The sequence below is a fragment of the Urocampus carinirostris genome, chromosome 13, assembly GCF_059441175.1.
Source record: "Urocampus carinirostris isolate Australia breed hairy pipefish chromosome 13, RoL_Ucar_1.0, whole genome shotgun sequence".
Classification (NCBI taxonomy): Eukaryota; Metazoa; Chordata; class Actinopteri; order Syngnathiformes; family Syngnathidae; genus Urocampus; species Urocampus carinirostris.
Window position 1 is genome coordinate 12368003 of NC_142361.1, and position 23899 is coordinate 12391901.

A 23899-nucleotide genomic window follows, 5' to 3' on the forward strand; every position below is an offset into this window, starting at 1 on the left:
TTCTCAACGGCCTCCCATACTCCCAGCCATGATCAGACAAGGCAGCTGCAGGGCTGAAGTGGCCAAATGAAGCCTGTTTGACATCTTTGTAAGGGAGGCCCCGACATATTACAAACGGCCCCTTTAATCATGGTGTCACTCGCAGCATGAACGTGTCAGGACGAGCCTGAGGGTGAAGAAGACTGGCAGCAGATCTGGTGGATCGGGAGCTACATTTGGACAATTCTTACCGTCCATCGTCAGACCACATATTGTAATAATCCCAATAGGAAGTATTTGACAAATGTGGACATCTAAACCTGCCAAAGGATGGTAAAAGCAGTTTTTCTTAACGTCCACATGATGGGCACAAAACATCATCTAAAATAAATGTGGGCAAGGGGACACCCTGAACTGGTTGCCAGCCAGTCGCATGGGACACAGAGACAGACAACTCCCTCGCTCATTCACACCTAGGGACAATTTGGACCGGCCAATTAACCTGACATGCATGTTTTTGGAATGTGGGAGGAAACCGAAGTACCCGGAGGAAACCCACGCAAGCACGGGGAGAACATGCAAACTCCACACAGGAGGTTCAATCTCATGACCTCAGAACTGAGCCGCACACGTGCTAACCATTGCCCCGCCGTGCTGCCCCATTAATAAACTAATACACAAATAATTAAACAAATAAAAGATTCTACAGATTTTGACTATTGCGGGACCTTTTTTGAACGTAAACCCCGTTGAAAAATGAGGAATTACTCCAATTGATGAACATGTAGTTTCCTGAAGAAGCCACGAGTTGGCAGAAGGGCTTTTTCATTTGTTAAATATGACCACAACCCGGGAAATAAAACTTATGCCATCAGTTCGACAAAGTATTTTTCAGAGTGTCAAAATAGAGGTGTACTGCTGACAAGTTGAATAAATCATACAACAAAACATAATGTACCATCATTGTATATTTACATTAGACACACCCAAGACACAGCATTCTACTATATTCTTTAAGTTATTTACTGTATTTGATAAATATGCTAAACTAAAGAGGATTAATATCAAGAGTTTATGTGGCAAATTTTGTGTTACAAGCATAATGGCCCGGTGTTGCTGGGCCAAGCGTTGCCGGGCATTCTACTTGGGCGAGGTTGTTGGAGCCGTGGTTTTGTTGAAATAGCACCAAGGAGCCACAGGGGGCGCCCAAGAGTGGCACATAGCTCAAAAGCCACTTTTACCAGAAAGCAAATGTTTATTGATTTTGTTGGTCTTTATTCAAAAGGCTTTGGAATGAAACTTAGCTAAAGACACTAGCAGAGACCTGAAGTGCAGCTGTGTAAATTTTCACATGAATCAGTTGAGCCCTTTCGGAGCCTATACGTCACATACAAATACACGCAAAACCGAGTTTATGAAGTAGTTTATATTTTGATTAGATGGATAGGTTAAGATTTAGATGGATTAGATTACGATAGAGAGGTTTAGATTGAGATTAGATTTGATTATTGTGATTATACTTTACCGTTTTTGTTCTGCAGGCGAAGCCTGTGGCCCGCGGAATGTAGTTTGCCCACCCCTGACCTCTTGCAACAAGCAAACAAGAGCATCATTATGCTGGGGGTATGAGGGGGGTGTAATGGGTGGACTAACGACCTGCATTGATGTGGAAATCGAGCTCCGATAAATATTAAACAACACACGCTCTGGATGATGATCTATGACGTGTCTGCCATCTAGAATAAGGAAATTACCAGAGAAAATGGTATCGATAAATTTTCTAAGTATAACCGTTGATTATGTTTCGATTTTCATTCAAGAAAGAAAGGGGCCCTGCTTTTTTTCTTACACCCCCCCTCCTTTCTTCCCTATAGTGAGAGAGTTGTAAATGCAAGCGGAGCCCCCGGAGGTGCTGCATTTATGTAATGCGAGTGTGGAAATGAACTGGGTAATTTATTGGAAAACACAAAAGTCGCTGAAGATTGGATCAGTGCCGCCTATCCGAGGGCTCCAATCCATCAAGTTCCAATTAACAAGCTAACCATTGACTTTTAATGGCTTTCCAATCTACTGCCCTGATAGACTCATCAATTCCTCGGGGAGAAATTAAGAAAATCGACCGCAGAACGCCTCCGAACGCTCCCCTACTTCCCTTCCCCTTCCTCTCCTCTTCCTCCCTGCAGCGTCTCAGTGTCATTCTTCACAGCAACTATAAGTCAAATTAAAAACACAATTAAAATTTAAACTGTTCCAATCAGACGCGGCCTCGCAACCTATGTTTCACTTAATGGCACCTTGATGAAAATCGGATGCTCGCCTTCCATCACCGGGCGAGTTCTAGGCAAACAAGGATGCGCATGCACGAGTTTTATGTGTATCAGGCGCGTGCATGTGGCACAGACGGATGCACGAAGCGGAAGCTATAAATCGGGTGTGGATACCTGGTGTGCGCAATTACGCACACATAAGACGCAAAGTATAGAACCCTACATATCCGTGATGCAAAAATTGGCAAATACGCACACATAAGAAGCAAAATTTAACACTCTGGATATTCGAACTCCTGGAAAACAGTGAGGCGCATACACGTGTTTATCAGGCACGTGTGTGTGTCACAGGCGGACGCAAAAAGCTTTGAGGTGTGGATACTGTGCGTAAATTCAACTGGCGTGCGCAATTATGCAAACATACGACGCAAAATATAGCACTCTTTTCATATTTGCAATATAAAGAAAATTGGTGGCTCTTCTTCCGTAGTGGGTTCCTGGCAAACGAATCCGTGCGTGCACTTATTTAATATGTATCGCGCACATGCGTGTGTCACAGACAGACGCACGAAGTGCAAACCACAAATCAGGTGTGAATACCGTGCGCGATTACGCACACATACGAATTCAGGTCAAGACAGGTTATGTCTATTTGTTTTGCCCTCAGCGTATACTGAATATTGGCGAGATATTGGCAAATAATGAAGCGCGTACACGTATTTTATACTTATAAGAGGCGTGCGTGTGGCACAGACAGACGCACCGAGCGCAAACAATAAATCAGGCGTGGATACCGTGCACAATAAGGCATACATACATAAGACGCAAAATAAACAAAATATAGGACTTTTCATTTTTATTTTTCGGAATATACCCAAAATTTGCAAGGTATAGGCAAGCAATGAGGTGTGTGCACGTTTTTTTGTGTTTGTTGTGTGCGTGCGTGTGGCATACGATGGGTGTGAATACTGCACATAGATCTGACTGGCACGTGCAACTACGCACACATAAGATGCAAACTTTAGCAAGCACTCTGCATGTTTGGAAAATAACGAAAATCTGCGATTTATTGGCAAACAAGGCGATGTGTGCGCGTGTTTTATGTTTATCAGGCGCGTGCGTGTGTCACAGGCGGGCACCAAGGTGGGCGCGATATAAGTTGCGTGGATGATGTGCGTATATCCACCTGACGTGCGCAATTACCAACGCATAACAGGCAAAGTATAGCGATATGCTGGTCAAAGAATTGAAAAGAAGGAACGATAAACTGTGGTCACTTTGAGTTTCCGTAGATTGCCTTCTTCCTTCTGCTGTTTAGCACTCATTTTCAATGGCACGACACAATGCAGCGACATCTACTGATCAAATTATCCACACTGTCCCTTTATACCTGTGCAATGCTTTCACGTGCATCTAATGAAATTCCAATTCATGTTTTTTTTTTAACTTTAAGAGCTAAAACTTAAAAAGAACAAACGGATAGATGGCGGAAAGGATATCTGACTATACGCAATACGGTTATATCTAGTCGTCAAATAATACACTCTGTCCGTTTAACTTCTATATCAAGGCAAGGGCCTCATTCTATCATCCTGATAGCCGCAATTGTCCCGCAGGCCGTGAGTTTGAGACCCCTGTTCCAAACAATATTCACTGTCCATTTGAGTTATGGGGTCAGTTATTGTCGTATGCAAAGTTTTGACACGATGTGTGTGCTCTTTCTTTAATCATTTAAATGTTTTTTTTAATATTTGTTGCTAAAATATCGTCAATTGAAATCGTAATGTTCAAAAGTGGATTTACTTGCCACCCTCTGATAAATGGAACCAAACAATAACATTTCTTATTTTGTAAGAATCCTCAAAAAATGTCAAAGAGCTATACAAGAGATGTCACATTTTAAAAACAAAAAAAGTTGGATTTGAGCACAAATGTTGCAAACAACTGACCTATATAAATCATCAATGCGGCTTCAAACCACCTCTAAATGATTGATCAATCTCATAATGGGATTATTGAGAGGGGGGGGGGTTGTTAGGGGGAATTATCGAGTGGTCATTTTTATTTTCAATTTATGCGCCCACGCCAAGGTCATCATCCTGCAGAGTTGTGCTCGCTAGTTTGATTTTAATCCTGAGTTTTGCACGCATGCGTGCGTGTCGACGTGAACGGTCGATACACACTGCATGCTGTGGGAGTTTGGCGCGTTTTTTTTAGGGGGGGGTTGTTTTTTGGGATATTAATGCAGACTCTAATCTAGTCAAATACGGTAATGGACTGGCGTGACACGTGCGTGTATCTTACCCAGTGTCATCACCATCCTAAACAAACGTGCACAACTGCAATATATATATATATATATATATATATATATATATATATATATATATATATATATATATATATATATATATATATATATATATATATATATATATATATATATATATATATGTAAAAGTCTTTATTACACGGTTACGATGGAATCTCATGCCTAATCTCCATTGTTACGTCGATATTAATGCCAATAAATACTATTCTATTCTATTCTATTCTATTCTATCCATTTACTTTCACTGAAAATAACCCAATTCGATGACTCAGACTTTAAGACCTGAGTCTGTTGCATTATTAGGACAGATGTCGTTGTTCGTGGTTGCAGTTTACCTTTCACGCAAGTTTGACATAATTCAATTTTATGTCACCTTAAAGGGGCAGCGAATTATTTCTGCCTTAATGCCAGAATTTAAAAAATATACATATACTGGCCATCACGTGCACGTGAAGCTAAAATTATATTGTTGTTAACAAGTAACGATTTTAGTCCACAGTTATTTATATGGTGCACAATGCAATGGCAAAATAATCTGTATTTTAAAAATAAAATAGCTGTGTAAAATTAACAATTGCCTTTAAAACTGCAATTTAAAATACGGAGAAATAATGTGGGTTGCTTTCTGTCTCAAGATGGTTGAAATATATTTTGAACACGTTATTGTTGTAATATAATTTGAATATAATGTAAAAGATGGATTGATGTATTTCAGTTATTGTGTAACCAGTGTCCTCAATAGCTATTGCTCTGGCGTGTATGCATTGCCTAAACAATAAGTTGTAAATTGAAAAAAGGCCAGTCTAAAAATAACTAATGGATGAAAACCTGCGTTTTAGTTTAAAACATGCAGGAGTGATGTGGGTTTTGATTGATGTTGTGTTTTGACATTTATTCAACGCACCTACTTATTTTTGTTTACGTTAAGATAAACGTCAAACGAATCAAAACGATAAACACCTTTCCTTGAAATAAAATGGAAAAAACATCAAACATGTTTTTGGTTGCTGCATCAAGCAGACACTGTGACACTTGTAGGATTGTGTGTTACACATTAATTCAATAATGTGAATTTAAATTATTTTTACTATGCAAATAAAACGATGTAGTCATAACATGTGCACATAAAACTATTGGTTGGTTGGTTGAATCCCTTAACCACTAGGGTTGTAGGGGAACCAATTCCAGTGGTGTGTCTTGGGCAAGTACAGCCAAGTGGTTCCCGTCCCTCTTCAGGTTGACATATTATATTGTATTAAATAAAGAAAACACAAAAAAAACACGTGCGTGCACGCGTGCACGCGTGCACTGTTGGCCTCTTATATGTGTCTATAAACAGATGATTAATTATAACAATATAGTGGCAAATACGCATCTAATTGAAGGGACTATTTTGTAAATATATACATATTTTTTTGGAAGCCACCAGATTGTAAAAACTGGTTGAAATAATTATAGAACATCCCCACCGTGCAACAATGCAGGAAAATATAGTTTATAAAAAGAAACGTGTGGAATATTCTCCTTTATTTCACCACTTGGTTCATCAATACAATATCAAAAGAAAGCATGTTTGTTTTTCCTGTACAAAGAAAAAAACAATCCGTTCTACTGCGGCGAATTAAATATTTACATTTACATAATTTTATACAGCGGTGGTGTGGAATTCAACTAAAAGTTAAAATACAAAGACAAAACGATCACAGTAATGTACAATTGAGAGTGTCTTGATTGTCACCCGTCACAGCTCTTTATCACAACCAATCAAACGAAGTTATTGTTTGTCATGGTGTATTGCACATAATGGTAAATAAACAAATGAGACGTGTAAACAAGAACTGAAGAAAAGTAAATAAAAAATAGACACTCTTTAGGCAGTGTAAGCAGGTCCTCCTGAGATGATCATAATCAGCGGTCCCCAAACTATGGGTCGTGAGCTGGATACGGCCTGCCTCCACATTCTGGCCCCCTAAACAATACCAGAGTTGCTGTTTTTACCCAAAACGGAAATCAAAGTCAAGGTATTCGAGCCTGGGTCGCAACGGTGGGAGCACCAAACTTTTTATCACTGGACCACCAATAATACAGATGACATAAGTAAAGGCATTGCTTCCTTTATCAGACTGTCTTGAGACAAATGTTAATTGTCCGAATAGTTTAAAGTTTCCTTTTGTTGATTAATGATTCATGTTGTTTTTTTGGGGCTATGACTAAAAAAGCCACAACAAACAAGTCAGTTGTTTTTGTTTGAACAGTTTGTATGTGTGTTTAATCAGTTAAATATTTTAGTTTTAAAGTATTTTGGGTGTGACCAAAAATATTATTATTTGCAAAATAATCGTCCAAAATGTTTATTTTTTTTGCCATGTCGCCCACCCCTAAATTGTACTAAACATTACAATTTCCCCAGGTTCTAAGCTATTTGTAAGTACTTACAAAAGGGTATTCCTTTTAAAAAGGCAAATGAGGACGCTTTATACTGTATACTAGATTTTATTCCTTGCCCTCATACTGCTGAAATGATTCATCTTTTTCATAGCGTTTACAAGAGCCTTATTTATTTTTCATGTATTTGTTATAATAAAATAACATTTGGTTCAGTATAATTTAGTTATTAATAGCACAAATCAGATTAGCCATAGCGCCAATAATCATTTTATATCATATCAAGTTGTATCGGTGGTCTGAGCAGCCATTTAAAAATGTTATTAAGGGCTATACAAATAAATGTGACTTGACATATCAAGTAAAATATAAACACCATGCGAAAAATATTTTGGGATTTAGATTATTTTAAAGGGACTTGGAGAAGTGATGTGGCCCTCGCAAGAAAAGTTTGGGGACCCCTGATCATAAGAATAACGATAATGCAATTGAATTGTCTGATCACATGTAAACCCTAAAAAAGGTCCCTGCGGGCCTTGTAATGTTTCTCTTCCGAGTATAAAAATAGGAAGTTTTGTTTCTCCTTTTTTCTCACACGGGTCTGAGCAGCGGCACGGATGTGACAATGGGATGTGAGTAGTAGACGCCCGGGTGCGGGAAGGTGAGCAGCGGCTGGCCGGCGGAGGTCACACTCTGAGCGGATCCTGCAGCCGCGTTTTCCGCCGCTGCAGCCGAGTTCTCGTGGTAGAGGATGGGCACACGCACGATCCTCTGCGCGGCGGCGTGGCTGAGGTTGGCAGCCTCCAATTCTGCAGCCAGTTGCCGTTTCCATTTGTTGCGTCGGTTCTGGAACCAGATCTTGACTTGGGTCTCGGTTAGGTGCAGGGAGGCGGCCAGGCCGGCGCGCTCCGAGCTGCTCAGGTAGCGCTTCATGTCGAAAGTGGACTCCAATTGGAAGACTTGGCTGCGGGAAAATACGGTACGGGTTTTCTTTTTGCGGCATGTTTTTTTGTCGTGGCAGCCTCCCGCGCCTTCATCGCCGTCGCGCTTTTTCCAGTCATCGCCGTCTTCATCCTTTTTGGCCTCTTCCGAATCGCTTTCGTCCAGGACAATCTCGTCCCCGCTTTTACTTGCAGCGTGCTCGTCGTCGTCGTCCTCGTCTTTGGAGTCTGGTTCGGTTTTGAGGATCAGTTCTGGGGAGTCTCGGTCCGTGCCCGACGTTGGAGACGAGTCCCTGCAGACTGTCAGTTTTTCTGCTGCTGCAAAAGGAAAACAGTTAAAAATAGGTGATTTGACAGTAAAGTTTTTTTTTTCAAGAATAGAATAGAATAGAAAAGGAAAGAATTCGAAAAGAAAATAATTTATTGTCACTGACTCATCTGAAATGGACAACGACATTTAAAGTGCTATTCTGAGAATATTTACAAAATTAATTACCAAAGTCTTAAATAATAAGTTTAGAGTAATGGTATTAGAATATCAGTTTGTTTGCGGCTGCGCCAAAAAATAGTGCTATAGTCGGCCCTATGGAGTTGATTTTAGTTTTTTTTTTTTAATAAACAGATCATGTTTTTAAAAATGGGATGGCGGGCTGGGGGTTTTGTAGCGAATTGGTAGCCTAAACACTGATAACATTGTTAAACCCTGGTGTTATGATAAAATTGTTATTTTTTTTGCATTGAAATCTGTATTGTTTAATGCTAAAATGTCGTTAAAGCTTTTTGCTTTAGTGGACTGTGCAGGTGTCATACATTTTGGCAGAGCATCTAAACGACGCAAACTATACCGTAAAAAACCTTTTAATTATTAATCACATACCCTCAGCCAATTGTTCACCTGATTAATGATTGTAATTGCCCTTATTGAGTGATAATAAACCTTGCAACACGGCACCCGTTTACTGACAACAAGAATAGACTAAGTAGAATTAAAACAAAAACATTGTGTGAACAAGTTTATTATATTAACGTAATAAAAACATAAAACAATTATTTCAGCATCTAAGTTTTTCCGTAGCAGTTATTTTTTTGCGTACAAAAGTTATTCAACGGTGTCCACAATTTTTTTTTTTTTTAAAGTGTAAAATATGGGGAAACGTATATTGACAAGTATGAACTTTCGATATCAACAGATATTTTATTGCAATGAAAAATAATGAAAAACTTAACATTGCACAAACCCTTGTATATCCTAAAACTTATCTTAAATTAATTGTGTTTTCAGGCTGTTTATAATACCCATTGTATTACTGTTGATATTAACACAATGACACGTCAGTGAACGTCTACGCACGCACACAAACACACACGCGTACATGCACACACACACACACACACACACACACACACACACACACACACACACACACAAACACACGCACACACACACAGACACACACTAACAAATTTAAGTAATACATTTTATATTTTGGTTTCCACTTCTATTACTTTTTTGTTAAACATGTACCAAAGATAGTATTAAAAATACATGCATTGACTATGTTATTGCAAACTGGTTTTAAAAAATAAAAATACAAACCTATTGGGAAACATAACAAACATCATATACTTAAATTCAAACTGCTTGAGAAGTTGCAATCTAAATAAAATCAAAATACGAAAAAAATGTGTTTTTTTATTTTCCAACTGGAAAATTTGTTGGACCAAGAAAAGAAACATTAAAAATACACTCTGCATTGTTTATCCTGTCAGCCACATTTTAAATCATTTGGGGGAAATGCACACAAACATTTAAAGTTTTTTTTTGGCTTACAATGTTTTTTTTTTTTTAAATTGCAAATATGACAGTTGTTTTAGAATATAAAAAAATAACATAAATAATCATTTTAAATATCAGCCACATTAGATAGTTAGACAGATAGATATTCCTTTTTAGGTCTGTCTTGTACTTTTTCTCCTGCGTCAGACAGACAGATATATAGACAGATAGACGGATAGACGGATAGACAGATAGACAGATAGACAGACAGATAGATGGATGGATAGATATTCTTTTGTAGGTCTTTCTATCTATCCATTGATATCTATTGCAGGAGAGAAAGAAAAAATACAGAGATTTATAATAGTATCATAATAACAACATCTGTTATACGAGTAAATAAAATAAACATGACTACTTTTCCTACAACTAATACTACGGTATTCTTGTTGACATTACCTTCACTGGCATGTAAGTGCGCGCTGGCATTGAGGGCGTAGGGATACCACCAGGCCGAGGTGCGCTCCAGGTAGTGTGCGGGAAGCGTGAAGCGTTGTGCGGGCAATTCGAAGCGAGGAAAACCGAAATCGGCTACTTGCGCCAGGGAGAAACCACCCGCAGTCTGCTGTAGAGAAGGCTGTGCAAGTGCACTCGGGATTTTAGGCTTGCTGGCCGGTTTGCTGTCGCAGTTGAGCAGGTTCTTGATAAAGAAGGGCGAGTCCTTGGCCGGAGCCTCCTGTGTGGTCTCGGGCATCTCTGCACAAGCCTCAAATTCTCACTTTAAAAAAATCTGGATTAAAAAACTAAAGGGAAAAAACACGCAGGTGTGCCAGGTGAACCATCCCGGGGGCTCGAACGCGGAAACACAAACCGCTGTGCAGGCGCACGATGCTAATGACCGAATAAAAATGTCATCCAAGTTAAATGCAGAAAGTACTGGTGATTGCGCTCGCACAATGGCAAATGGGATTAAGTCAGAGACTTTGAGGTGCAGGAAGAGAGGAGAGAGAGGAGAGAGAGGAAAACGAGGAGAGAGAGGATAGAGAGAGAGAGACAGAGAGCGAGGACATCCTCCTTTATTTGGCTGCAGGGTGTGCTGTGCACGCGTGGACGCGCACGCCGTGTTATTGCGCTCATAAAGTCCCGTTAGGCAGCAAATGAACAGCAGGCTGTTAACGCCAAAAGGAAAAAGCTTTGCAGCTCAGCGCGACAAATCGAAGGCGGGTTCACTGGACACTTCATTAGGTGCAGCCAGCTGATGAGAGAGAGAGAGAAACAAATGCACGAGTTTAGCTCATCATAACAATCCATTTGGACTGACTTAACTGATCATGGTTGGTAATGTGGTATCAGTAGTTTAACATTTTGGATAGTTAGCCGCAGCGACTCCAAACAGTTCTGCACCATACATCCGAATACAGCGTTGGGCACATTACTGGAAAAAGTAGTAACTTTATTTAAAAAAGTAACTGCGTTAAACGCCTCCCCGCCCCAGATTACTGACACCCAAAAGTTGTGTTTACTCGAAAGTATCTAGTTACATATTACCACATATACTTCTCAACAAAGCCAACCCCTAAAACTGCTACAACAACAAAAAATGCCACACAATAATAGAAATAGAAGGAAACGTGTACACCAACCAGTGGAAGAAGTGAAACCTTCATATTTCTTGGCTTGTGCAATCTTGTGATCTTGCAAAGGAACACCTATCTGAGACACTCCATATCCATTATGTCTTTGGTCTTCAAACCACTCGAATATTTCATTTCCTCTTTCTGGGTTGTGTCCAAGACGTTTTCTTTTTCTCTTCAGACTTGTGTATTGCATTTTTAAATGTAAAAACTACAACTCAGCACTATTTTCCTGTAAATTCTGTGCTCAAGTTTGCCCCGTTCATTTGTCTTTCCTGTATTAGCCACGGCCCCTCCCCACACTCTGCCTACCGTTCGCTACTGGTGACACACAACCAATTTTGTGCAAATAAGCTGACGCCCTGATTTCAGTATTCTATCTTACAGTTGTAAATACCGCTTAGACGTGAGTATATATGGTTGGAAGAATATCAGTAAGGAGACGTTATGCACACAGTGCTTGAGATGGCGCCATCGTAACTTTATTCAACTGTATTTTGTAGTTACATGTAATTATGCCACCTTTCTCAGTTATTCTATTCTATGTTGTGTCACGGGCGGAATGAGGGGTGTGTGTTACTTCATGAGCAGAGAGTAAATAGTAAATTTGCAGAAGACATAGTAATCTGCTTTTAAAAAGTAGTGGAGTAACGCACCATGTTGTAACGACGGATGAGTAACAAAATGTGCTCGATGACGCACTAAAGTACTTGTTACCGAGGAAAGTACTTGCATTCCAGGAACGTGTTCTTTTATAATGTGTTACTCCCAGCACTGTTGTTACTATTGGGCCTTTCTTAGAGAATAGTTTCAATTATTTGATAGGACACGTGAAGCACCCTAAAGAGTTCTGCATCACACACGAGCATACACAATTAGTTTACAATAAAATATAGGTTTAAGGTACTGTAAAACACACAACTGCTTGGACTATTGCTTACCTTGAAAGATAATTTAAATATCAGCCTTCAGTATAGAAGCCAGTGATGAACTACCTAAAAACATAATATTCAAATGGAGGGCTGGTGGACAACAAGACTAAATATAGCTATTCTTAGCACATTGAACATTTTAAAGCAGTGTGTGTCAAACCCATTTAGTTCGAGGGCCACATGGTAGAAAAAAACATAATAGGGGACAAACTAGTAAATTGATAGCATAAAAAGTGTGCCTTAGCGGGAGGGCTGGGGGTCTTTGTGGACCCTCATAATTAAATTGTGATTCAAGGATGTAATATTTGTTTTTAAAACAATTATTAAAAGTTTTGTTTGTTTTCCTTCGCTAAGATTTAAACTCTTATAGGGTATATAAGCTTGGCATTTAAAAAAAAAGGGACAATTTAATTGATTTCCACTACAGTTAATTTAAACTCATGGAGACTGGAAAGTGACAAAAATAGCTTACAAACACAAATTTAAATGATTTATTTCATGATTTGAAAGATTTTCTGCCTTTTTTGAGAGTGTTTACCTGAAAATGTGAATTTTGCTGTTGAATTTCATTTGTATTATTGACAGGAGCTAAAATGTCAAACTTCTGTAAAAACACCAAGGTGCCGTTTTTAAACTATTGTATTTGGTTTTTTTTTCGTATTGTCTTAAACAGCACGCCCGTGACTTTTGTTTGAAGCGAAACGATATCAGGATGGGTTTCCTCTCTGTTTTCTGGTTGATTAATGGTGACATCTAGTAGACACCTAAAGACAGCCCAGTAGTACAATCATATTCAATAATTAGTAAAGCAGTAAGTGATCAATATACTCAAAGAAAATTCAAACTTATAACGTGGTCCCAAAAAATCAAATAAATCAAAAAAACACTTCTTAGAACACAACATTTAGCAGGTTATAAACGTTCACATCTTTGGCTATTCACTCACGTGTGCCTTTTTTTTAAAAGTGAGGGCCACTTCCAAGGTGACACGGTCATTCATTCCGCTCCAATCGATTTGCTCAATCCGTCGGATTGGGGCTCATTGTTGAAGAAGTGCTATGAATTTTCACTCATTTATATTAATCGACTTGTTAAAAAAAAGCGCAAGTGGACAAGGTTGATGGAAAATAGCAGTGAGACAGCGCCCTCTGTGGTCTAAGAAGAGGAATTGTTACATGAGATCAGGGACCTTACATCCCAGTGCGACTTATTGTTGACCGTACAAAAATAAACGTCTGTTTCACAGAATACATCACCTAAAACACCTGAAATGAAGAAGTACTTTATTTGTTCAAAGTAACTATTGATAAAGCGATACAGAACTCAGAGGTGCAAATAACTATGTAGTTTCTGGTTGCAGAGTTAACCCCTAAAACCAAAGCTGGAGCAACACACGTACACAGACAATAGCTTCCAACAACACTCACAAGGACATTTTATTTAACCTTAGTAGTAACAGACAAAATCATCAAGTTTAAATACTACAGCTAATCGTTTTTAAGAATGGCAGCTTATTATTTTGTGTGTTTTGGTTAAATACGTAGTTCCCACACTAGTATTCGGCATGAAATTGCCCAATTTTATCTTGGCAAAATGACATACCATTGTTCAGTGTCTTTTTCTTCCAGTACTATCAATCATCCATATCAGTAGGTGGTAGCAGATTACAATATATACTGGTATATATATATATATATATATATATATATATATATATATATATATATATATATATATATATATATATATATATATACAGTATATATACACATACTGTCACGACCAGAACAGAAGTAGGACCCAGATGTGTAACGTTACTCACAAGTTTATTAAAATATAGAGGAAAGGCAGCGTCAGCGATCCGGAAGCAAGCCGCTCACAGGATCGTAACAGGTTCCGAATGCGGAAGTGGATCTTCTGGAGCAGGAGATCTTTGCGCAGTTAGACGGAAAAACAGGAGATCAGAACGTGGTCTGGGTCAAAAAACGTGTGTGTGTGTGTGTGTGACCTTCTCAAAACATTTGCATAATGTGAGAAAGTTTATTATTTTCTGTAATGCACTGATAAACATTAGACTTCCACGTATTATATATCCGTTGCACACAACAGGAGTAGTTCAATCCTTTATTGTTTTAATATTGATGATTTTGGAAAAATAGTATGGAAAAAAAACAAAATTCCCCATCTAATATCATAAGCATATTTAATCAAACCAATATAAACTGTCACGGTCGCCATGACGACCAGTATGCCACGCCCCCGAACTCAAGCTGAAGCAGATCAGCTGATTGCTGGTCTGCTACTTAAGGCTGGGTTGTGGGTTTGGCGGGCGCTGGCTTATTTTATATATATACACATTCCCGGTCTGTTATGCCTTGTCCTGTTTTAGTTTAAAACTTTGTCCGTTCTGTTATGCCTTGTCCTGTTTAGTTGAGTTGGAAGAATCAACTGTTTGTTTTGTCATGTCCCAGAGTTTTGGACAACTTTTATTTTTGTGAATAAATGTTTTTGGATCGTTACGCAATTGAGTTCTCCCTTCCTGCCTCCTGCCTCCGTTCTGGTCCGGTCACCCCTTCCCTCCACCTCGCCTCGTGACAGAATGAGCCAGCCAACATTTGAACTCAGCGAACGATCCCAGCGCGACTTGGGGAGAGCTGGAGAACGCAGCTTGGCAAGCACCCATTGAGGTATCATTCCCTCCCCGTTCGAACCACGGCCCCGCCCGTCGTGGCCATTGCTGTGCCTCGAATGGGGTCCCGGGAAGGATTGACGCCTGCCTGTTCGACTGCCTGCCCGACTCCCGTGCCGATTGCCTGCTATTCCGTCTCCCCTGCGTGCCAGTCCGACTCTGCTGCCGGCCAGTCCGACTCCGACTCTGCTGCCGGCCAGTCCGACTCCGCTGCCTGCCGGGCCGACTCCGACTCTGCTGCCTGCCAGTCCGACTCTGCTGCCTGCCGGTCCGACTCTGCTGCCTGCCAGTCCGACTCTGCTGCCTGCCAGTCCGACTCTGCTGCCTGCCAGTCCGACTCCGACTCTGCTGCCGGCCAGTCCGACTCTGCTGCACCTGTTTTGCCGGTTCTGATTTTGACTCGCCTGTTTTTGCCGGTTCTGATTCTGACTCTCCCCTGTTTGCCGGTTCTGATTCTGTCTGTCCTCCGTGTTTGCCGGTTCTGATTCTGTCTGTCCTCCGTGTTTGCCGGTTCTGATTCTGTCTGTCCTCCGTGTTTGCCGGTTCTGATTCTGTCTGTCCTCCGTGTTTGCCGGTTCTGATTCTGTCTGTCCTCCGTGTTTGCCGGTTCTGATTCTGTCTGTCCTCCGTGTTCGCCGGTCCAGTTTGCCTGCCGGACCCCCCCAACCCTGCCGAGCGTCGAACCATTCCGGGGCGTGAGGTAGTATTTTTTTTCTTTCCTTTTTTGGGGACCTCAGGCACTGTCCCTTAAAGGGGGGGCTCTGTCACGGTCGCCATGACGACCAGTATGCCACACCCCCGAACTCAAGCTGAAGCAGATCAGCTGATTGAAGCGAAACGATATCAGGATATCATATATATATATATAAATATATATATATATATATATATATATATATATATATATATATATATGCATACACACATAGAAAGCATTATTCCACTCTTTGCTACCGGGTCATAAGTAACTACGATTTGCTATTTTGGTCAAGAATGTAAGCCTTCTAATATCAGTAAAGAATAACTGTTGCAATTGCGAAAACACATTTATATCAGTTAGGAGAAGAAAATAAATTTTAATGTTTACCTGCTCACTCAAAAGTCAAAATAGCTAAACACACCAGTTGCTAACTTTTCTCAAAGCTAACGACCTTGAAAAAAATAATAGCATATTAAATTGCGATAATGATGGGATGAACTGAACATATTTCCCCCCCAAGCTTTGTTTCTTTTCACTTTGTTCACTGGCATAAAAGTAAAAATTGGGGCAGAACGTACGAACCGCCCTAAATAATTCCGGCCTTTTTCGAAGCATCGATTAGAAAGTGAAAGCGGCTCTTCTACGTCAAGCAGGCGGGCCTCCGGCTCAGTACCCATAAGTCTATTTTTGTTGCTCCTCGGGTAGGTTAGCGTGACTTTTGATTTTTATTTATTTCAAAGCGGCCAGATATCGATTATTTCAGCGAGAGGCGGGGGTAAAAAAAAATGACAAATGGCGGCAGCGAATGACACGGTCAGCAGGTTCTATTAGAGAAATGATAGCGTTGCCGGTGCTTGGTTAAAAGCTCCAGTTTAGATACTTTATAGGTTTACATCCATCACGCTCTAACGACCTGTTTGATGAAAAACACGCGCTTGGCTGACAAGAGCCGCATGCAGCCAACTTCGCTCTGTAATTGCCCCCCATATTAAATATAGATTTTTGTTTTGATATCTTGTGAGAATTCCTTATGTGGGTGATGGGAGTGGAAATGTGACCGAGCTTTAGAAGGCAAAAATCACCGAGTATGATGTTCAAAGAATGGAACGATAGCTTTGTATTGTTTGACTATTATTGCAGCACATTTTGTATTCAGGCGCAAAGGAAGAAGGAAAAAAAAGAAAAAGCTTGATTTTTCGATTGTATTATATAGATATTTTTTTTAAATAATGTATTCACAGTTGTTTAAAAAGTCTAAATTTCTTAGATCTTTTTATTTCCGATAAATGTATTCTGTTTTATTAAAAACTTGTCCAACGTCTTAATGGAAATTGTTGACAAAATTACAATTGGATGCTTTGCAATACTTTAAAGCTTACTAGAAATACAGAACAGGGTTGGAAAATTTTCCACTGGTGATCCCAAGAGCCAAGAAGAACTCCGAGGGTTTGAGAGCGTATTAGTGTAATAGTATCCTGTAGTCTGTACAGCTCCATTTTTTTTCTTCTTGTGATTACAGTAAGTGCTATACAAGAAAACATGACTTGACTTGACTTGTTAAGATGTCATGTTTTTGGATATTCAATTAAAAACCCTTCTTGGCTAAGTGTACATAACAAAAAAAAAAGATAAAAAAAAAAAATATTTACTGTATTTTCCAGACTATGAGGCGCACCTAAAAAACAAAAATCAGCCACAAATTTGAAAGTGCAGCTTGTAACCCGGTGCGGCTTATGTTCCACAAAATAAGGCGGACACAATTGGAAATCCATACATTATTTATACATGTGAGTTACCGCACAAAGTTTTACGGTATACTACCTTATTTGCGCAATAATTCATCGCAAATCACTGCAGACTAAGGTTGAAATACGTTGTATGCAACAGGAATCAAACCCGAATATAGGCGGTGAAAATACAGACCCTTAACCACTAGCCCACCAGCAGTACAAATGACACATGAAAAGGCATATAATTTTATCTCATTATTAAACTATTTTTACTCATTCCAGAAATTCATGTTAGATAATGGAGAAAAATGTGTTCGTTTGTCTTTTTTTTGCCAGTAGTACTCCTTTTTTTAATCATTCTATATGTTAAAGTGAGCGACTTTACATTTTTCTTGGGTGAGTCATATTAAAAAGCCTGTTGTATGCTTATGGGCCATAGTTTGCCCACCCCTGTTGCACCCTAAAAAATGCATAACTAAAAAGTACATGCATTCATTAATAAACTCAATGATGCCATAAACAAATTCAAATGGTTAAACAAGATGTTTTAAGAGGCTTTTGCTGACATCCCGGTCATGATTCAGCATATATAACCTCAAAAAGCAAAACTAGATGAACAGCCGTATAAATGTGCATTTTTTTGAATACTTGTAGGTTGAGAAATTGGCTGTTATATTATCTCACCTAGAGGGCACTAACATAATTGGACACTCTTTTTGCTGGGTAAAGATGTAAAACAAAAAAAGGTTGAGGTTTAGTCACTTTGCGTCTCCATAGTTTGCATTCTCCCTCGTGCTTTTTAGGACTTTTCAATTGTATGACGCAATGTCAAAACTCCCAAAAAGTGCATTTCACATTCTGAAGCTAGTTCCAGTAGAAATTTGTTGGAAGAAGTTCCCATTTTATAGTTTTGAGCTGTTTTGGTAGGATAGCCTGAATGCAAATACTCTTAAAACAAAACCTCAACTTAAGCTGAAAAAGCTAAAACACAATCATGTCAGACCGCATCACATTTTACATCCTGAAACTCGTTCCAGCAGAATTTTGTCTGGAAAAGTTCACATTAATTTTTGTTTTAAGCTGTTTTGCAAATTGTAGCCATGATTCCAAAGCTGTCAAACAGCTAAAATGCAAACAGGTCAGTTGTAATTCTTCTTGCAAACCATAAAAGCGAGAACCAAAATCCTTGCTGTCCTGAGTTGCATATTACGTCCTGAAGTAAGTTCAAGGAGAATGTTTCTGGAAAATGTTCTAATTTTACAGTGTTGAGTTGTTTTGGTAGGATAGCCTGAATGCAAGTATCTAATTTAAGCTGAAAAAGCTAAAACGCATCATGTCAGAACACATTACATTTTATGTCCTGAAACTAGTTCCAGCAGAATTTTGTCCGGAAAAGTTACATTATTTTTGTTTTAAGCTGTTTTACAAATTGTAGCCATGATTCTAAAACTGTCAAAAAGCTAAAATGCAATCATTTAGTTTGTATTTTTTTCTTCCAAACCAAAAAACTGAGAACCAAAATTCTTACTGTCCTGAGTTGCATTTCACGTCCTGAAGTAAGTTCAAGGAGAACGTTTCTGGATAAAGTTCTCATTTCATAGTTTTGAGCTGTTTTGCATAGTGTACCCTGGATGCCAAAACTCTCAAAATACTCTCGCTATGAACTGAAAAAGCTAAAATGCAATCATATAAGAACGCATTTTTTTTTGCCAAACCATAAGGGCTAGAACCAAAATTCTTGCTGTCCTGAGTTGCATTTCACCTCCTAAGGCTGGTTCTAGAATGCTTTTGGAAAAAGTTCTAATTCTTTTCTTTTGACTTGTTTTGCAAAGTGTAACCTGGATTTTGTCATTTCGACTGTTATTGCACACTGTTGTATTGACTGTCACATCATTGTTGCTATCGTCGGTTCGTGTTGCTGTTCTTTGATTTCCACACCCTTTACGGCAGATCTGCTTTTGTGATCTACGGTATGTAATGAAAAGAAAGGGCTCAGGTGAGGGCCTCAAGAACAGGTTGGAAATCCTTATCTGAAGGCTTCTCTCCCTGTCCTTCTGGCAAGTACAAATACCTTTATGTTTTCTCTGCTTATTTTGAGAGGCTACTGAAGTTTGTTGGTGATAGAAATGAGTGGAGGGTTGTAGTTCTTTGTGCTAGCCAATGTAAACAATGGGTAAAGTGGAGCAAGATGGCCGTCTCCACAGTGGCTGCAACATCGATCGCATGAAGGCGAGTGCCCCCTTTGTCCTTCTTGCACTTTTAACTGGGCCGCTCTGGTCGGGACGAGCCGTTAAATCCGTGAAGGCCAATGCGGAGATTGGTTCCTTTTAAGTATTGCATTTAACTTGTAAAGGAATCGCTGGCCTGCCGCTGACCTGCCGCGCTCTAATTGGGATTTTGCAGCTATCGATCGGCGAGCGGCCAAGCGAATCTTGAATTACGGCCCGATTAGCTTTCGCTTCGGCGTCTCGCGCCAGCCAGGCGAAGGAGCTTGATGCCTGTGAGGGCGGGAACACTTCCGCTTGATTGGGGGAAATACGATTGCTTCCAGTGGAAACAGCGGAATGTTGATTGGACTGCGCGGCAAAGCAGAAGACAAATCTGCATTAAAGTGTTGTTGTAAATTTGATTACCGGGTTTTCCGGACTATTTGGTGCAGCTAAAAAACCCCAATTGGCCAGAAATTGAACGTGCGCCCTATATACCGGAAAATACAGTGCCTAAAAGTAAAAATGCAAAGTTACAATGAAATAATAATGTTCTGTATTTGAGAAACATAAAGAGTAATGTTCGAGTGCTATTTTATAGTTAATATTTTAATTGTTTCTAGCTAAAAAGAAACAAAAGCGCAGAACTTCAATAGCAGCTCAGACGCAAACTTTGAATGCTTATTGCAAATCCTCTTTTGTTGTTGCTTAGGACAATAACTGTCCATAAGTATGAAACATATTGTGTTTCTTTGAATGAACAATTTTGTGTATGATGGTAACGTTTTGTACAAAATTATGTACTGTTGTTTAGAATGTTGTTAGCCTTTCTTAGCTTAGCTTAATAGATAGATAGATAGATAGATAGATAGATAGATAGATAGATAGATAGATAGATAGATAGATAGATAGATAGATAGATAGATAGATAGATAGATAGATAGATAGATAGATAGATAGATAGATAGATAGATAGATAGATAGATAGATAGATAGATAGATAGATAGATAGATAGATAGATAGATAGATAGATAGATAGTGCTTTGTTGTAGTTTAGCCACAGCGGAGTGGATGACGTCACACTCTAGTCCAAAAGTTCGACGTCCCTGCAGCAGATGGAAATCTTTGTGCCCAGGGATGCACAACCTCGTGTTGGCGAGTCCACCTCCTCTCCGCTTCCCGCAGGCTTTCGTGTTTCTGTCTAACAGCGCCAAAGCCAGATAGCTCCGGGTAGCTCCGGGTAGCGCCACGTTAGCGTCCGGGATGCTAGACGTGAGCCATGTTTCTGTAAAACACAGCAAACTGCACTCCCTGTGCGCTTTGATGTTTTTCACCAGCACAGCCAGTTCGTCGGTCTTATTTGGTAGAGAATTCACATTTACCATGATTACGAACAGTACCGAAAACTTATAATGCCGCTAGCCGCTTGGCTAGCTCTGGCTCTGTATCCACGATAGGGCCCCCTCATCACGACGGCGCGAGAATTCTTCAGGGCAAGGAGTTGATTCTTTGAATAAACGCATTTTTGCCACCCAAAAATAGTTTCACATCTAATGGTGTACAACCATTTTAGTTTTAATATAAATGTATTTCTTTTTTCTTTTTTTGCTTTAGATTGATCATTTATTGCATTAATAACAACTAGAGCTCATACTGTAGTCCAAGGACATTATAATCCAGTGCGATGAAAAATATATCACGAAAGATTATTTTTGGGGGGTGCGCCTTATAGTCCGGTGCGCCTTATGCGGCGTAAATTAGGGTATATGTTGACTGTTGTCGTTGCTTGGTTTGAACTAGTGATAATTGAGAAGAATTATAAATAGTGTGGACTTAAGTCTTTGAATAAAGTGCAGCAAGAATAGCATAAAAAGAGTTCTGTCATCTCTTTAAAAAATGGGATCACAAAATTCAAAATTGTCATGAGGTCGCAGTTCAAATAATTGGTCATTATTTCCAGAGTAGCACGGTCCTCACATAATTCCTGAGTCCACCTCGTCAATAACGCAAATTCCGATGTCGTAACATCGTCGTCGTTCCCCGAGCCAACCTTTCACCAAACTTTTCCCCGCCGCGCCACCATTAGAGGCGCGCCTTGTGAATTTAATGGATTCTGTACAAATAATATTCCGCCATAATGGAAAAGGTTGAAGTCAGCCAAGACAGATGAAGCCATAAACACGTATAATTGAGAATCAAAGACCGATAAATTCTCAAGTGCGAGCCGTTCTCTCTTTTTAGATGATGATCTATGTGGCTGTGGCGGCGGGAAAATGGAAGAGATTATGAGGGGGAATTATAACAATAAATTTTCTAAACATACACCTTGATTATGCTTCGATTTTTTTGGAGGAGGGCCCAGGAGGAGAGGCGGGGCCGGTGTGTGCCTCGCTGGCAAAATGGCGCCATAAAACAGGCCGGCTGCTCTTTTGCCTGCAGAGCGTCGGCATGCCTGGAGGTGTGACACCCCCCTCCGGACACCCTCCTAAATAGGGGAAATGAATTGTGTAATTTATTGCAAATGTGCACACAGTGAGATTAGATCAGCATATCCCATCAGAGGAACAACAATCAATCAGCCTCTAGTTAACAGCTTGAAACACATAAAGCAGGCCACCTAATGGCTTTCCAATTTAACAGATTGATAGACTTATCCGCTCCCGAGGGATGAATTAAGAAAATCGAGTACTCTCATACAAGTAATGGCACATTTGACAGGATCTTTTTACCCTTCTGGCGCCGTTCGCTGGTATTACTGTTTTATACCACAGCGTGGCTGATCTGAGAAAGAAAAAGTAAAAAAGCTAATTTTCTTTCTTTTCTTTTTTTTTTTTTTTAATGCCGAGGTGGACTGGACTATAAGGCGTATGCAATTAAAACGACAAAAATAGCTACGGAATTTTTGGTTGCAATGATTGATCAGTCTAAAACATGGACAGGCACCCTACGGCCCGGGGGCCCCATGCAGCCCGTCAGGCTTTGTAAAGCAGCTCGCCAAACCAAAACTTTAAAAAGTTATTATTTAACCTATTAACAGGGGACCGTCGACTGTTAAACCCTTAATGGTAAGCCATCGTGTTTGTGCAATGTCACCATTCACTGAAATAAGTCATGCCAGATATAACTGGAGAGCCTAAACTCTTAGTACTCATCAAAGAACATCACGATCAGTCTGAAACAAGATACCCGAAAACTATTAAGCCGGCATAGCTCACCAGTTGAGGGGACTTTCCTGTGGAGTCACGCCACTGGAGTGTTCTCAGGGCCAAGTGAGAGGAATGGGTTTGGGCAGTAGTCTTGCAGCCATCACACATGATGATAGTACGCAACCATGGCCTCTTTACATCTGCGAGAGTCTAGTGAATCCAACAATGTAAAATATCTACTCCGAAACACAAAATTATGCACACAGATAAAAAACAAATATCCGCCAAAAAGCATCTTTGAATCGATGGATGTTGCTAGCTCACTGTTTTACGCCAAAATTCCTATCGATAAATAAACATACTAGTAAAATGTTTTGTTAAGGACGTTAGCCTCTGAACTTCTGATTGACATATTTTTGGCCCAATTGCAGGCTTTGTTTCACGGTCCACAGCCCGCATTAGCCTATAAAGTCCCGTATGTCTAAAAAGGATAACGCCTCCTTTACTTCCGTATATATTTAGCCAATAGTAACTGATTAAAATGATGGTTGACAATTTGCTTGACGAATTGAATTCTGAATAAACAGATATGAAGATTTCCCCATTGTGGTCGAACTAGACCCTGAAATAAGTGTGTGAAACGCAATTAATGATTCATTTTTACGCACTATTTTTACACGCAAGTGTGCACAATAATGTTAGAGACGCGGGAAGAATTAAACTGTTAACTCTTTCACAATGTTTAAAAAAATGAAAACTGGTCATCTCCACATGGCCACTTTTGAAAACGCCTAAACCTGCCCTTAGAGAAATGTATAAAATGCAATGGGGTTTTTTTTCAGATTGTGATTAAATTTGACAGAGCAGGGAAGGGTTCTAGCTATGGTCTTGCCTGTTTTCCAGCTAAGAGGTACTTGCTACACTCATCTGCAGGCATTTAATTGCTAAAAAAAAAACTTTCTGTGTGTTCTAACTCAGATTACTCAATGTTAGTAGCACTTGCAGTGATTATTTCCGTTTGGCACAAAAACTCATAGTGTTACCTTTTAAATGAAACCAAAACCACCCATATATTCGAAATGGTTAAAGAACAGTATTCTTGACTTTGGGTGCATCTTGGATAAGGCTTTTGGCGAATTTTACAGGAATGTTAAGGAGTTAAAAAAGGTTGATTTGGTA

At 39.7% G+C, this 23899-nt stretch overlaps 1 protein-coding gene across 2 annotated transcripts; it reads right to left on the reverse strand.

The window, feature by feature from the left end:
• Window positions 1–6159: 6159 nt before the first annotated feature.
• On the reverse strand, window positions 6160–10674 carry hmx3a (H6 family homeobox 3a). 2 transcript variants are annotated; one of them, XM_088351187.1, is made up of 2 exons: window positions 10141–10674; window positions 6160–8219 (listed from the first exon to the last, which is right to left on the reverse strand). In XM_088351187.1, the coding sequence occupies exons 1-2, from the start codon at window positions 10433–10435 to the stop codon at window positions 7555–7557; spliced, it is 960 nt and encodes a 319-aa protein (XP_088207313.1). In that variant the 5' UTR covers window positions 10436–10674; the 3' UTR covers window positions 6160–7554. The 2 variants fall into 2 exon arrangements, with proteins under 2 accessions (XP_088207313.1, XP_088207312.1); XM_088351186.1 differs by having other exon boundaries at window positions 6160–8222; window positions 10141–10673.
• Window positions 10675–23899: the final 13225 nt, after the last annotated feature.